General features: G+C 46.8%; 2 protein-coding genes across 2 annotated transcripts; both read right to left on the bottom strand.

The window, feature by feature from the left end:
• Positions 1 to 9,355: 9,355 nt before the first annotated feature.
• Positions 9,356 to 10,324, bottom strand: LOC125492806 (uncharacterized). Its single transcript, XM_048635528.1, has one exon. It carries the CDS (start codon positions 10,322 to 10,324, stop codon positions 9,356 to 9,358), a length of 969 nt encoding a protein of 322 aa, XP_048491485.1.
• Positions 10,325 to 10,372: 48 nt separating this feature from the next.
• On the bottom strand, positions 10,373 to 11,317 carry LOC125492807 (uncharacterized). The gene has a single exon (XM_048635529.2). The coding sequence runs from the start codon at positions 11,315 to 11,317 to the stop codon at positions 10,373 to 10,375; it is 945 nt and encodes a 314-aa protein (XP_048491486.2).
• Positions 11,318 to 14,910: the final 3,593 nt, after the last annotated feature.

Below are 14,910 nucleotides of genomic sequence, written 5' to 3'. Positions count from 1 at the left end.
ACTCAAGTGATGGTTGTGTTTATGAAATGAATTATTTAAATCTCTATGAATGGATTGAGATTATGATGGATTGAATATGTGTCAAACTGGATTGAACAAGCTGACGTAAATTGAACAAGATGACGTAAATGTGTACGTGATTTATGTGATGACTTGATCAAAAGATGTTAATCACGTAAAGTGAAATATCGGAGGGAAATGATGAACAGGTTGCCCTGTATGAGTGGTTTAGCGGGCCCTAGAGGTTCTCTGGTTACTATGCTTATTATTCTGTTACTGTATTCCTTTTATCTTGTTGTGATCCAAGTAGCAGGGGTGTGCACACTAGGGACTATGTTATTATGGCCATTATGTTTATCTTTAGGTGGTTACAGGGGATTGACCCCGGCTTACTGGCGTTCTCTTTCCTTTCCTTGAATAACTGGATTAATTGACTTAATGATATGATTATTTAGTGCATATATATGTGTACATGTGTTATGACTTCCAAAACTATCAATCTACTACTTTACAAAGTATTTTCAACTTAAGTATTTTACGGGATGGAGTTGGAATTACTCAGTTTTTTTGATTTTTGGGAGATTGTCTCTCTTGTCTGTTTTCAATGTATTTGTGTAGGTGGGTTACCGATCGGGGGAACAAAAAGGGAAATCATTTAGAGTTGTCATCCACTTAGCAGATGATTAGCTTCCGTTGGAACTCTGAAACATTTAAATAATTAGTATTGTTTAATGAACGATTTACTTAGTTGTAAGATTAATGAATTTGATTTTAGTTTGTTTTTAATATAGCCTTGTATTTATTTCCAATGAGATAAGTGCGGTGGTAGCGCCACCCGTCGAGTCGAACCCTCGTGTATTTATTTTCCCCCAAAACCCAAGTTATATTGAATAAAGAATGGTTCGGGTCGGCGGGGGTGTTACATTTTCGACCTATCTGGCTTTGGTTTATCTTTTGTGGCTTTTTGGGATGCGATATGCATGGTTGTGGTTTGTTTATGAGAATAAGGTTTATTACAGAGATATGATTTAGCTTGTAATGATTTTTTGTTGTGTAGGTCAAGTCCTTTAAGTTAAAGTTGGATTTCTTGGCTGAAGGTTAAAGGTTTTGAAATAAAAAAGAACATTTAACAAATATATTGATGTTTTTTTTTTTTTGCAGTTTTTTTTGGTTATAACTATTCCTCTTTTCATTTAGAAAGAGATCTCATGAAAATCGAAGCCATGAAGCTGTCTCATCGCATGACGTAAGAGTTCAGACTTAGGATTTCATTTTCTGTTTCATCTCTCTTATTTTGCCTAGTATAATAAGGATTTTCCCTGCTTATTGCATGTACTTATAAATATCGATCAATAAATGTGTATCTATTTGTTTTTTAACCTTGCATTAATGTGTATCATTTCTTTTAAGGCGATAATCATAATTTCCATTGATACCCATTAATGCAAGGTTAAAAAGAGTACGTGTATCATTTTTTAACCTTGCATTAATGTGTATCATTTTTTAACCTTGTATTATGCCATCGAATCAGCAGCACTTTCGTACTGAGTTTTTGTACGTGTATCGAGCTGAGCCGTGGGATTTCCCAGTGGTTCCTTTGGTTGAGGGACCCAATCTGTGGATGAACAGGTCAGTGCCTCCCATGTCGAAGGAGGAGGCTCGGGTAGCCATTTGTTGCCAGTGTCTTACAATCCTCGATAGAGGGGACAAGAAACAGGTGCCTCAGTACTGGAACCCTGCTGTGGATGACTTAAGCAATGAGCACTTCTTGTCGGCAATGGGTTTAAGCCCGGCCTATCCTCCGGGTAGGGACTTTATATGCTTAAGGCCATCGACCTACCAGTGTTTTTAATGTACTAATCGTTTTCCTTTGCCTTTGGCAGTCATAGCTCGCCAAGAACTCGACGAGGAGATGCAGAAGCGCCTAACCGCCAACCAACGGGTTCAAGAGCAGCTTTAGATGAAGCTGTCGAAAGGCGAGATTACAGTCCCTCGAGCCCCAAAGGTGACTTTTACTTAAGTTAAGATGCAGAAGCTATATCTTGTTTAGTATGCTTGCTTTGTCTCACTCTTCTCCTTTTTCAGGATCCTTCGAAGAGGTTGAAGGTCCGCCCTCCGACGAGGTCTGCCATTATCGCGCCTCATGAGGAGGCCGAGAGAAGAGTTGTTGAGGTAGGGAGCACCCCTCGAGCTGCAAGGGAGGCTTCGAGGTCCAAGGGTAAATCGGCTGTGACCACGGAGTCTGGAAACTCCTTGCTTGGCTCAAGGGGAAGTACCCCCCTTGCTAAGAAGAGGAAGGTGGTGGAGGCCGAAGATGACCTTCGTGACTTCACTCAGAAGTCGACCCTTGAGAAGGCCGACCTCTTCGACTCGTTGGTCAAGAGGCTTGTTTCGAGGCCTGATCTGACGTTGATTCGAGGTCTGTTGGAGGAGGAGGAAGTCGAGCAACTTCACTCGTCATGGGTTGATGTAAGTTGGAATTTCTCCTGGGACTAGTCTTTTATTCTTCTGGTCCTTACCCTTTCTTTTCTAACTTGGTGTATTCCTTTCAGCACTCGATTCGCATGACGGTGATGAGTCATCGATACACCGCCGGCCATCGCAAGCTTCGAGAGGGTCTGAAGGAGAAGTCGGGGCTGTGCAAGGAGCAAGCTAAGGAGATCGAGGCTTTAAATAAGACTCTCGAGGATGAGAGGGCCGCTTGGGCTGTTGAGAAAGCCACCCTTGAGAACAGGGTCAGGGACTTAACGAGCCAAAGGGACAGTGTCCAGCGTAAACGGGATGAGACAATCGAGGAATGGAAGAACTCGAGGTCTAGTCTCGAATTTGCGGCGGACATGGGCCTGGAAGCATCGGAGGTGGCCACTCGTGAGGCAGTCGAGAGGCTCGAAGCTGCCTTTAGGAAGGTGTATCCTCGAGCTAGCTGGTCTCCAGTCGAGGCGGAGTACAACATCTCCGTTGACGAGGCCTTTCACGAGGGCCAGGAGGCCAGCCCTCTGCTCGAAGTGAACGCTGCTGCTAATGCTGCTGAGGCTCTGGGTCAGGAGCCCCACCATGTTGGGGACCCTCAGGCTTCTGCGGAGCTCGAGGTACCGGATGAAATGGTCCCAGAGAGCTCGAATGCCCAAGCGGACTCGAACGAGAGTTCTTCTGATAGTGAGGAGGTCGAAGCGGTCTCCGAGACTTCCGAGAGTGGTTCTTCGAGCAGCTCTGACTAGATTTATGTTAACCTTTTGTCATTAGTTACGCCCTCCAAGGCACCTTAAGTTTATCTCTTTTGGTAGAAATGAATATTCATTTTTAGCTAAACCCTCGTGGTTTTTAGGATGTATTCAGCCTTTTGTGGAAATGAATGCTCATTTTTGCTCATCTTTTGCTTGTCTTTTGTTTGTGTTTTGTTTGTGTTGCTCGAAGTGGGATGTCACTCGATGCTTGAGTGCTCTCGTGGCTGAATGCAGGAGGTAGTCAGCTAGCGTATGCATGGGGATCATGCGCATCCTTTTTGCGCTCTGCCACGTGGGAGCCCATTAATTGGAGATAATTAATGCTACTTTCTGGGGACTTGCAACCAATACTGCCTATAAGTACGGACAATTAGTCCTAAGGGGTATCACAATTCCATTCTCATTTCTCTCTCCCTCTAAGATTTGATTCTCTCTTCCTTTCTAGCCTTCGCTTCAAGATGTCTTCACCAATGATAACGGCCGAGGCACTTCAGGCAGCCAAGCGTCGAAGGTTGGCGAAGATTGGCCTTGGGTCCTCTTCCTCCTCGGGGGCCGCCACGGGATCTCTCGTGGTAAAAAAGGAGGTGGATCCGTCCCTCGAGGGGAAAAACAGTTACCCTTCATCTCGGCTCCTAAGGTGGAGCCGATAGAGAATAAGGTCGAGGAACCTGCCTCGATCAAGGCTGAGGATCCTCCTGCTCCATCTGCTTCAGTTCCCTCGGGCGCGGCCATTGTCGCGGCGTCCTCGAAGAAGAAACCCTTCCTCGAGGAGTCCATGAGACTGCCCTTCTCGGCCCTTTCGAGGGCTGAGATGGTTGCCCGCTTCGAAAAGGCTTCGGAGCATCTGGTGACGGAGCTGGACGAGAAGGCGAGCCTGTCGCCCGGCGGGCAAGAGGTCGAAGCCGTCAAGGCCACCTTAACCGAGGTATGATACTTTTTGCAAAACCCTCTTCTTCTAATTTCGACATTCTTTTGTTTTAACCTGACTCTTTTCTTCGATCTTTTTCAGCTGTCGATTAGGGTGCTGTCCTTGGCTCGGAGGTTTTCCCCTGGGCTGGCCCCTGGGATGGCCTCGGGGGAAATGTCCTGGGACGAGAGGCATACTCTTGTCAACCGGCTGCGCTTGTCTGAGATGCAGCTCTCCGAGGCTCGAGAATCGATGGCCAATTCTTTGAGGGCCTTCGAGCAGAAGAAGGCCGAGCTGGAGCAGGAGCGCGACATTGCCCTTAAGCAGAGGGACTCTGCTAGCAAGAGGCAGAGGGTCGCGGCCAAGGACTGCATGAGGGCCGAGGAGAAGGTTGAGAGATCTCGGAAGAGCGTCGAGGAGGCTCATCGCCAAAGCTCGAGAGTGCCGGGAGGCCGTCGTCCTTGACTGGAAAGAGTCTGAGGAGGGAAGGACCTTCCTCGAGGACGCCTCCCTGCAGGCTTCCGAGATTGGCCAGGCCGAGGCGCTTCGCAAGGTTCGGCTGGTTCTCGAGAAGCTTGCCCTTAGCCTTTCTTGGAGTGAGGTAGAGGAGGGTGTCAAGGCACTCTCTCAGGAAGAAGGGTCGGGTGAGGAAAAAACTCCTCACCCGGCTAATCTCGAGGGATGAGCCGTGGCCTGCTTCGAGCCTTCCTCCTTTTTCTTTTCCTTCTCCCTTGGCTTTTCTCTTTTTATGTCTCCTACTAGGGTAAACATTTGTACCCTTAGGCTTTCTTGTTTGATCTAGTTTTTCTTTTGGGTTTGCATTGTAATGCCTTCGATGGCTTGTACTTATGATTAATGGAATAATACTTTTGCTTTTCTTTATCGGTTTGTCCTTCGAGTTTTTACTTGCTTTTTCTAGAAACTTTCGACGCTTGTTCATAAATGATTTTTTCAGACTTTACTCGAGGTTGCTTTCCAGGGCCAATGAGCCAAAGGCAGCTCGAGAATATTAGAGCCCTCGATCGAGGTTGCTTCAGGGGCCAATGAGCCCAAGGCAACTCGAGAATATTAGAGACATCGATCGAGGTTGCTTCAGGGGCCAATGAGCCCAAGGCAACTCGAGAATATTAGAGACTTCGATCGAGGTTGCTTCAGGGGCCAATGAGCCCAAGGCAACTCGAGAATATTAGAGACTTCGATCGAGGTTGCTTCAGGGGCCAATGAGCCCGAGGCAACTCAAGAATATTAGGGACTTCGATCGAGGCTGTTTCAGGGGCCAATGAGCCCAAGGCAACTCGAGAACACTTGTTTTTGCTTTTAAAAAGGTCATCTTTATTGATGAAGCCTAAGAATAGGCGATTTTACATTGGCATACTTCTAGTGCCTTACAAAATAACTGGACACATGTTTCAGTGCCTTACAAGATTGTCAGCATGTGGTATGCCCCCACACTCGAGGGACAAACCAATTTAAACATAGAATCTTCGGAGATTATCTGCGTTCCATGGTCGAGGTAGTGGTCGGCCCTCTTGATCTTCGAGCCGGTAGGTGCCAGGGCGCACTATCGATGTCACACGATATGGTCCCTCCCAGTTGGGTTATAACTTTCCCAGACTAGGTTGTCGCCCCGTGGACTCAAATTTCCGGAGCACCCAGTCGTTGTCTTGAAAGGCCGCTTCTTGACGCGGCGGTTGAATAATCGGGTCAGCTTAAGTTTGTAGAAAATAGCCCGAAGGAGGGCTGTCCCTCGTGTTTCGGGGAGGAGGTCGAGGGAAAGCCTTTTCCGCTCGTTATTGCTTTCTTGGTCGTAGAATGTGATACGGGGGGAAGGGATGCCCAATTCGACAGGTAGAACAGCCTCGCTGCCGTAGACCAGGTTAAAGGGTGAGTGGCCGGTTGCTTCTCGAACGGTGGTTCTGCTGGACCATAGAATTCCTGGGAGGTCATCTATCCATGAACCTTTGGCCCCTTCGAGCATTGTTTTGAGCCCCTTTAGGACCACTTTGTTGGCCACCTCGGCCTGCCCATTAGGCTGTGGTCGACTAACGGCAGAGAATCTGGTCTCAATCCCGAACCTAGAACAATAGTCGCGTGTAGGACCGCTATTGAATTGGCGGCCGTTGTCTGATATGAGTACTCGAGTGACTCCAAACCTTGTGATTAAGTGCTGCCAGATGAATTGCTGAACTTGCTTGTCAGTAATCGAAGCCAGAGGTGCTGCTTCGACCCATTTAGTGAAATAATCCACTGCTACTAGAGGAACCTTCGCTGGCCGGATGCGGGTGGAAATGGTCCTAGGAGGTCCATGCCCAACATGTCGAAGGGCAATGGGGCCTGGATAGTAGTGAGGGTACTTGCAGCTTGATGGGGCTAGTTAGCGTGCATCTGGCATTCTTTGCATTTTCTGACCATGGTCGAGGCGTCTTCCCTCATGGTAGGCCAGTAATACCCTGCTCGCAATGCTTTCGCAGTGATGGTCCGTGCTCCTTGATGACTTCCACATGATCCTCTATGTGTCTCTCGAAGGATGTAGTCTCCTTCTCCGGGGGTGAAACAACGAAGAAGCGAGTGGGTGAACGATTTTTTGTACAACTGGCCCTCGTGATATACAAACCATCTTGCTCGTCGCCGTATACGCTCGGCGTCGAGTTCATTGTCAGGGAGGTTGCCATCTCGAATAAAAGCTATGATGTTGTCCATCCAAGTAGGGCTCCTATCGAGGGTATTCACTGCCTTGTTGATACTGGGTGCCCTCAGAATTTCCCACATTATAGGCCGAGGCGAGAGGTCTTCTGCTGAACTAGCTAGCCTTGACAAGGCGTCTGCTTGCTGGTTCTCCAATCGAGGGATATGAGTTATTGAGAAGTGAGATAAACTGGCGACCTCCTCTTTTACTTTCCGCAAATACATGCGCATGCTATCCTCCTTGGCCTCATATTCCCCAGTTACCTGCCCTAATATCAATTAAGAATCGGAGTGGGTTTTGGGTTCTCGAGCGCCGGCCGCTTTACATAATTGAATGCCCAAGAGTAGTGCTTCGTATTCGGCCTCATTGTTCGAAGCAGTGAAGTCGAACTTGACGGCGTACTCGAACCTGTTGGACTGGGGGTCAAGGATCAAGAGTCCAGCCCCACATCCCACCTTTGATGAAGACCCATCGACAAAGAGACTCCAAGTTCCTTCTTCGACAGTCTCTGGTCGAGGGGCACATTCTGCAATAAAGTCGGCAAGGGCCTGGGCTTTGATGGCGCGCCGGGGCTCGAACTCGATACCATAGTCAGATAATTGGGTGACCCAATCCGTAATTCTGCTGGACTGATTTTTCCCTTCCATTACCTTCCGCATGGGCTGGCTTGTAAGTACTCGGATAGGGTGAGCCTGGAAGTAGGGCTTGAGTTTTCGGGTGGCTAGAACTAGAGCGAAGATCATTTTCTCAATTGGGGGATACTTCAATTCCGCGCCTCGAAAAGCGTGACATACGAAGTACACCGGGTGCTGGGTTTTCTCTCGTTCGTCCACGAGGACCGCACTTACAGCGTGGTCCGACACTGCGAGATAGACGAAAAGTGTTTCTCCTGGTAAAGGTGAAACTAGCTTGGGAAGGCTTGCGAGATGATTCTTGAGTTGTTGGAATGCTTCTTCTGCTGCACTACCCCATTCGAACGTTGCTTGTTTTAAAGCTTGAAAAAAGTGGAGGCTTTAGTCGGCTGACCTAGATAGAAAACGCCCCAAGGCCGCCATGCAACCGGTTAGGCGCTGGACTTCCTTGACAGTTCGAGGGCTTTTCATTTCGATGATGGCCCGGATTTTATCGGGATTAGCCTCGATCCCTCGTTCGTCGACGAGGAAACCCAGGCATTTCCCCCTTTCACGCCGAAGACACATTTCTTCGGATTTAATTTCATGTTATGGGCGCGGAGAGTTGAGAGTGTTTCCCTTAGGTCAGATACGTGATCCTCTTCTTTCTTACTTTTTACGATCATATCGTCGACATATACTTCGATGTTACGACCGATTTGTTTCTCGAACATCTTGTTTACAAAGCGTTGATAGGTGGCCCCAGCATTCTTGAGGCCGAAAGGCATGACTTTATAGCAATAGACCCCCGAACTTGTAGTGAAGGCCGTGTGGACTTGGTCCTCCTCAGCCATGGGAATCTGATGGCATCCTGCATTGGCATCCATGAAGCTAAATAATGCGTGACCGGCTGTCGAATCGACGAGCCTGTCGATCTTAGGGACGGGGAAGTCGTCTTTTGGACAGGCCTTGTTCAGGTCTGTGAAATCGACACACATCCTCCAAGCTCCATTTTGCTTCCGGACTAAGACCACGTTGGCCAGCCATTCAGTATATTGGCATTCTCGAATGAATCCTGCGGCCAACAATTTCTGGACCTCCTCGGAGGCTGCTGCACTTCTCTCGGCTCCCTGGTGCCTGAGCTTCTGCTTGACTGGTCGATGCCCCTCCTGGATATTGAGTCGATGTACCATGAGGCTGGGGTCGATGCCAGGCATCTCATCGACGGAATAAGCAAAGACGTCCTGAAATTCCTTTATGACCTCTAGGATTCGGGCCCTAGTCTCTTCTCGGGGACCTGTTTCCCTATTCAAACTGTGCGACCCTGCTCCTTGTCTATGTGCACCTCTTCATCTCGATCTGCGGGGCGAGGTCGCTCATACCGTTTTGGGTTATCAGCCACATAGAGCCCCATGACAGGGAGGGGTTCTTCTGGCTCGGGGCTTTTCCTCTTTCGAGTGGGTCCTTCTGTCTTGCTTTTCAGGCTATTGACGCAGCACTCACGGGCAGACTTCTGATCCCCGAATAACTGAGCGACTTTCCCGTCGTCCCCTTCGAGTTGCAAAAGCAATTGATACAGTGATATTGCTGCTTTGACTTTGTTGAGAGTGGGTCGTCCAATGATCACATTATAGGGGAGACTAGTGTCGACCACAAGGTAATCGACGATGACATTTCGTCCTGCCTTCTTTTCCCCCATCCGAGTCGGTAGCTTGATCGAGCCTAGCGAATGAACTAATTGACCTCCAAAACCCACCAGCGGCTGATCGATGGGACTAAGATCTTTTTCCTCGTATTTCAGCTTCCTTAAACAATCCATAGTGATAATATCCGCGGAACTTCCGCTATCAATCAAAACACGGCCTACCCGAAGGTTGACAATCTTCATCTCGACAACCAGCGGGTCGTCATGCGGGGTTTGTATTGGTCAGCGACTCTCTTTGAAGGTCATGGTCGGGCATGTGGCAGTAGAGTTTGCATCACTTCCGTGTTTTAAGGTGTAGAGGTGCTTCTTGCGAGAGCGGCTGGTTAAGCCTCCTGAAGCAAATCCACCTGCAATGACATTGATGTATCCTGCCGTCTCGTCGCTTCGAGCTTGTTTTTCCGCCCGGGGTTCGACTTTGCTTTCCTTAGGATCCTTGAGATATTGATTCAGCTTTCCTTCGTCGGCTAATTTGTCCAAGGCTCTTTTGAGCTCTCGACACTCTCTCGTGGTGTGGCCACAATCGTGATGGAATTCACACCAGAGTTTCTTGTCTCGCTTGTTGACAGATGTTCGAATTGGGTGAGGCTTCGGCAGGGGGTACTTCCCTTTGATGTCTATGTAGATTTCCCTTTGGTTCAGGTTGTATCGAGGGTCGTTCCAATGATTCTCCAACCGAGGCTTCTTGTCTTTCTCTTTTCGAGGGGTATCTCTGGGATTGTCTGCCCGTGGGGTGTATTCATGCATTCTTTTCCCGGAGCTTGGCTCGTCATGAGTTTTACAGATATCGGAGGCTTGTATAAATTTCTGGGCCAGGTTCATGGCTTCTGAGAACGAGAAGGCTTCACTCTCGGCCAATTTCAGCTTGAACCTACTCGAAGGGTATAGCCCTGACATAAGAGCGGTGAAGGCCACGCAATCCTGTAGGTCAGATACCTTGAGGGACTCCGCGTTGAACCTCTTGATGTACTCTGCTAAGTCCTCCTCCCTCCGCTGTCTGATCGACATGAGATGAATGTTGGTTTTCCGATGCCTCCTTCCCGCGATGAAGTTCTGCTTGAACGCCGTTTCGAGGGCGGTGAAGCTCGATATACTCCCGTAAGGCAGCTCGGTGAACCAAGTTAAAGCCAAGCCTTTCAGGGTGGTGGGAAAGAACTTGCACCATGTGGCCTCACTGCTGGTCTGGACGCTCATTTGTGCTTTGAAGGCGGCTAGATGGTCGATGGGGTCAGTTGTCCCGTCCTAATGGTCAATCGGGGGAACCTTGACCTTTCGAGGGGTAAACGCTCTCATAATATTCTCGTTGAATGGCGTGGTGAATCCCAGGTTCCCCATCTGAAGGCTTGATCCATGAGTGGACTCGGAGCTCGACGACCGTTGCCTATGGCCCCACCGGCGCCGAGGCTCTTTCTCTTGTCGAGGCTCATGTTCCTGAGGTTCCTTTCCGTGTTTCTCTTGCCCTCGAGGCTCTTTCTCTCGAGGTTCCTTCTCCCGAGGATCCCTCTCTCGAGGTTCCCTTTCTCGAGGTTCCCTCTCTCGAGGTTCCCTCTGCTCCCGGTTAGGGTGGGGGTTGGCGTCTTTTGCCTTGGACTGACCCCACTTTTCATTTAAGATATCCCTAGCGTCGCGGTTGTCGATCCTCCTGTAACGTTCATTGATGACATGTCGGGCATCCCCTTTCCCGGGGGTGGCCTGAGCTGCCCGTCGAGACACCCGTGATGATCCCGGGGGATCGAGGGCAATAACCTGCGGTTGATCTTGATTGTCCGCTTGATGACCTGTGATTGGTCGAGGTCCTGGAGGTGGAGGGTTCCTGTTCGAAGTTCCTTCTCCTTCTACCTGGAAATTGAGCATCAGAGCTCGGAGGCCCCGTTCGAAGTTGTCGCTAAGACGATCAGCTAGTTGCTGAAGGTCCTGCTGGGTGACCGGATGAGGACTGGTGTGCTCGGGGAGTTGAGGACCTCCTTGAGTTTGAGCAGTCCTATCTCGAGGCATCCTAAGATTCACAGCACTCGTCGCCTCTCGAGGGTTGATTTCCTCGAGGACATGCTGATTTCGAGCCGAGAGCATTGGAGCGAGACGGGGGTCCCCGGTTGTCTCGTCCGCCACTTCAGGAGATGGCGCTCTCGAGCGGTTAGAGGGAGCGGGAGCCCTCTGCCTCCTTTGGTTTCTCCGAGTGATGGCCATGACTTTTAGTTCGATTCCCCACAGACGGCGCCAACCTGTTTCGGGTAAAAACTTGTATTAGGTGGGAATGATCGAGATTAGGGTTGATGAAGGCCCGCTTGCTCGGAGACCTGCACAAAGCGAAGGTTAGACTACCCCGGGGGTGGATCCAGGATCGCCCCTCCGACGATCAAGTCAGTATGTATATTAATTAATGGTTGCCAAGTGTGCTGTCTAGGATTGCGTACCTTAATAAATGGGGATCTGCCCTGCATTTATAGGCGTTGAAAAGTGTGAGGAAATTCCCTGCAATGTAGGCACGGAATTCAAGGCTAGTGGGCCCCACTGGGAGGCTTCCATGCTAGAGGGGCGGATTTAGGCGTGATTATTGAGGGCCCATGTTTGGGCCTAAACAAGAAGCATAATCGTAATTATGTAGTGTATAAGTGTTGTTTAGGTCAAATAAAACATCTCTAATGAACCTTAGCATGCTATATCCATGTTACATACTCAATATACACATAATAAAATACACATCATAAGTAAATTCATTTCATAAACATGCTTTACACCAGAAAGAAACAATCACCTAATTATAGGTATGGAAATCTCTAGGGTAAAACCAAACTAAGTGTGTCCCTTTACTAAGGATGCTTAAAGCCACGAAACTCCTTAATCCAATTGGTTAACTACTCCTACAGCTTCCCTTGAATGTATAAAATGCTAAATATTAGTTTCAATAAGCTTATAGATATGAAAAACTAAGCTTAAATACAAGAGGTGTAAACTGTTGAACTTACAACAACTTATGTGATCTTTCAGCAAGGTTTTCTATATGAGTTTAAGGTCTAAAGATTGGAACTAAAGCTTGAACTACTTTGTATGGATGTCTAGAAGAGTTCTATGTAAAGAAAAGTGGATGTCCAAGAGGAAGAAATAAGAGGAAAGAGACGAAAATCCAGAACAGGCTTTTATAGTCTGTTCTGGCGGTACCCCCAGGGGAGGGAAACCTCTTCTAGGCAAGGTCGGTTTCTTGGATTTTTTGGGTGATTCTTTCTTGAGGTGTTAGCCTAAGGTGTTGTCTTTCATGCATACAAAGGGCCTTGAGAGATCGACACTTGTGTAGCTCCTAAGCAGCTTTCTTTGAACATAGGTCTGAGCTGTAATTTCAGCTGGCCAGGTTTTACTATGTAAGCAATTTACCTTATTGAGCCACGTAATACTTGGGAATAAATGACCATTTTAACCTTAAGACATCCCAAGCATGTCATATATCAAGTTTGGTTAGGTTCTGAGCTCGGATTCAACCCCGAAAGGCTCTTTAACTAGAAGTTCATCGCTACCCGATAAAACAATCTCCAAACGATTTTCATAATCTTAATGTTTAAGGCTCTCAAGGACTTTCTAACTTATCTATTGGTTTCCAAAGCCTTCTTAGCTAATAAGAATGATGGTTTTTATCCTCTTTGACCTTTCTTAACCATTAAGAATATAGTACTTATCCACAAGCTTTCTTAACCCTTAAGAATGATGATGCTTATCCACAAGCTTTCTTAACCATTAAGAATGATGATGCTTATCTACAAGCTTTCTTAACCATTAATAATGATGATGCTTATCCAAAAGCTTTCTTAACCATTAAGAATGATGATGCTTATCCACAAGCTTTCTTAACCATTAAGAATGATGATTCTTATCCAAAAGCTTTCTTAACCATTAAGAATGATGATGCTTATCCACAAGCTTTCTTAACCATTAAGAATGATGGTCTTATCCACTTTTAGCTCTTAAATAAAGGTTCTTAAAAACAGGGCTTTTACAATACCGCCCAAGGTTAAGTAAGCAAATCCTAGGATCATACCGCCCTTAGGATAATCAAACACAAATTCCTAGGACCATGCCGCCCTTAGGATCATCACACAAATTCCTAGAACCATACCGTTCTTAGGATCACATATCTCTAGAACCATATCGTTCTTAGAATCAGATAACACAAATTCCTAGAACCATACCGTTCATAGGGTCAATCAAAACAAATTCCTAAGGTCATACCGTCCATAGGATCAATCCAACTTTACAAGCACAAGGTATGCATGACAAGGTATACACAAAATCCATCTAATCCAACTTTCATAAGTATAAAGGTATACAAGAAAATCGAATTCACTAACGAACAAGGTTCGAATGTGTGAACGCACAACAAAGCATAAGCCCTCAACATACTCCAAATTAAACAACCATAGACTTCCCAACAAAATAGGGCACATACCCTTAATCTAATAACTTAAACCAACCAAAACTTACTCTAACACACTTAGCATACATGCCTAAGACCAACCAAGCAAAGATATCCATGTTGTACGCCAAAAAGGGAAATTTAATCAAAACTACACCACACAAGGACAGACCCTCGTCGCGAGGTGCGACGAGCGTCGCGAGGTGCGACGAGCGTCGCGAGGTGCGACGAGCGTCGCGAGGTGCGACGAGCGTCGCGAGGTGCGACGAGCGTCGCGAGGTGCGACGAGCGTCGCGAGTCGCGAGCAGCGTCTACTCGTGGCTTGCGAGCTTCACTCGTTCGCTAACCAAAAATCCAACGACTCTTACACCTAGCCTCCAGCGTCCAAACCAACTCAAATTCATGCCAAACACTACACCAATCATCCTCACATGAGGCTAAATCTCATCAACGACGACAACTTCTCAAAATCCAAAGATAACCCAAGTGAACCAATGAATCGATTCAACCACAACAACAACAAGGATACAACTAATCAACAAAACTTAACAAGATGATCATAGTAGCAATCCAAGGTATGAAAACAACACCAACAACCATGAAACTACATGTAACTTCAATCATAAAATCCTCTAAGTTCCACCTAGCATGATAGTAGTGCAACATAAGAGTTTTCACCATTCAAGAAAAAGGTAACTAGCATTACTCTACATTTTCTAAAGCGATTCTAACAACGTAAGTTCACAATCTATTCTCTATCGAACTAGAATAACGCTAGTTACTTTTTTCTTGAATGCTGAAAACTCTTATGTTGCACTGCTCTGTTCCGACCATGATTCCCGGTGATCAAAAGCTTGAATTTTAAATCTCTCCTGTAACAGTAATTCACAAGATGTTATAAATATTCTGTCCAAATTTGAAGACGATCCAACGGTTAGATCTCTGGCTACGGTCATTTTCGTAAAGGTGTGACAGGGAACAAAAACCTGATGACTCGTCTGATTGAAACGAAAATTGCAGTCGCGTATTTCCCTTTCTTCAAAAACAAATTGTACCACAAGCAAGATCTTTCCGAGTAGATAGATTTTGACTACTCATACATTTAATTCGGATAAGAAACAAAGGAGATAAGATACAAACAAAATGGTGTGCAAAAATGGACGAAAATCCGAGAAGAGAGAAAAACTCTTTCTCTTCCTCTCTACGAGAAAATGCTGCAAAAATCTTATTAATAACCTCATTAAGCAATGGTTTAAAGGGTAATTTTAAAGGTGGGTTAATGGGGAATTAAATAGGGGGTTACAAGATATTCAAAGGTTAGCTTCATAAGCACCAAAACTCTTCATCCTCCATTTCATAATTACTGATTTTTGGCTAG

This window comes from Beta vulgaris, chromosome 8 (genome assembly GCF_026745355.1).
Source record: "Beta vulgaris subsp. vulgaris cultivar EL10 chromosome 8, EL10.2, whole genome shotgun sequence".
Taxonomy (NCBI): Eukaryota; Viridiplantae; Streptophyta; class Magnoliopsida; order Caryophyllales; family Amaranthaceae; genus Beta; species Beta vulgaris.
Note: the sequence above shows the minus strand (reverse complement) of the source record. Positions and strands in the feature narration are given on the sequence as shown.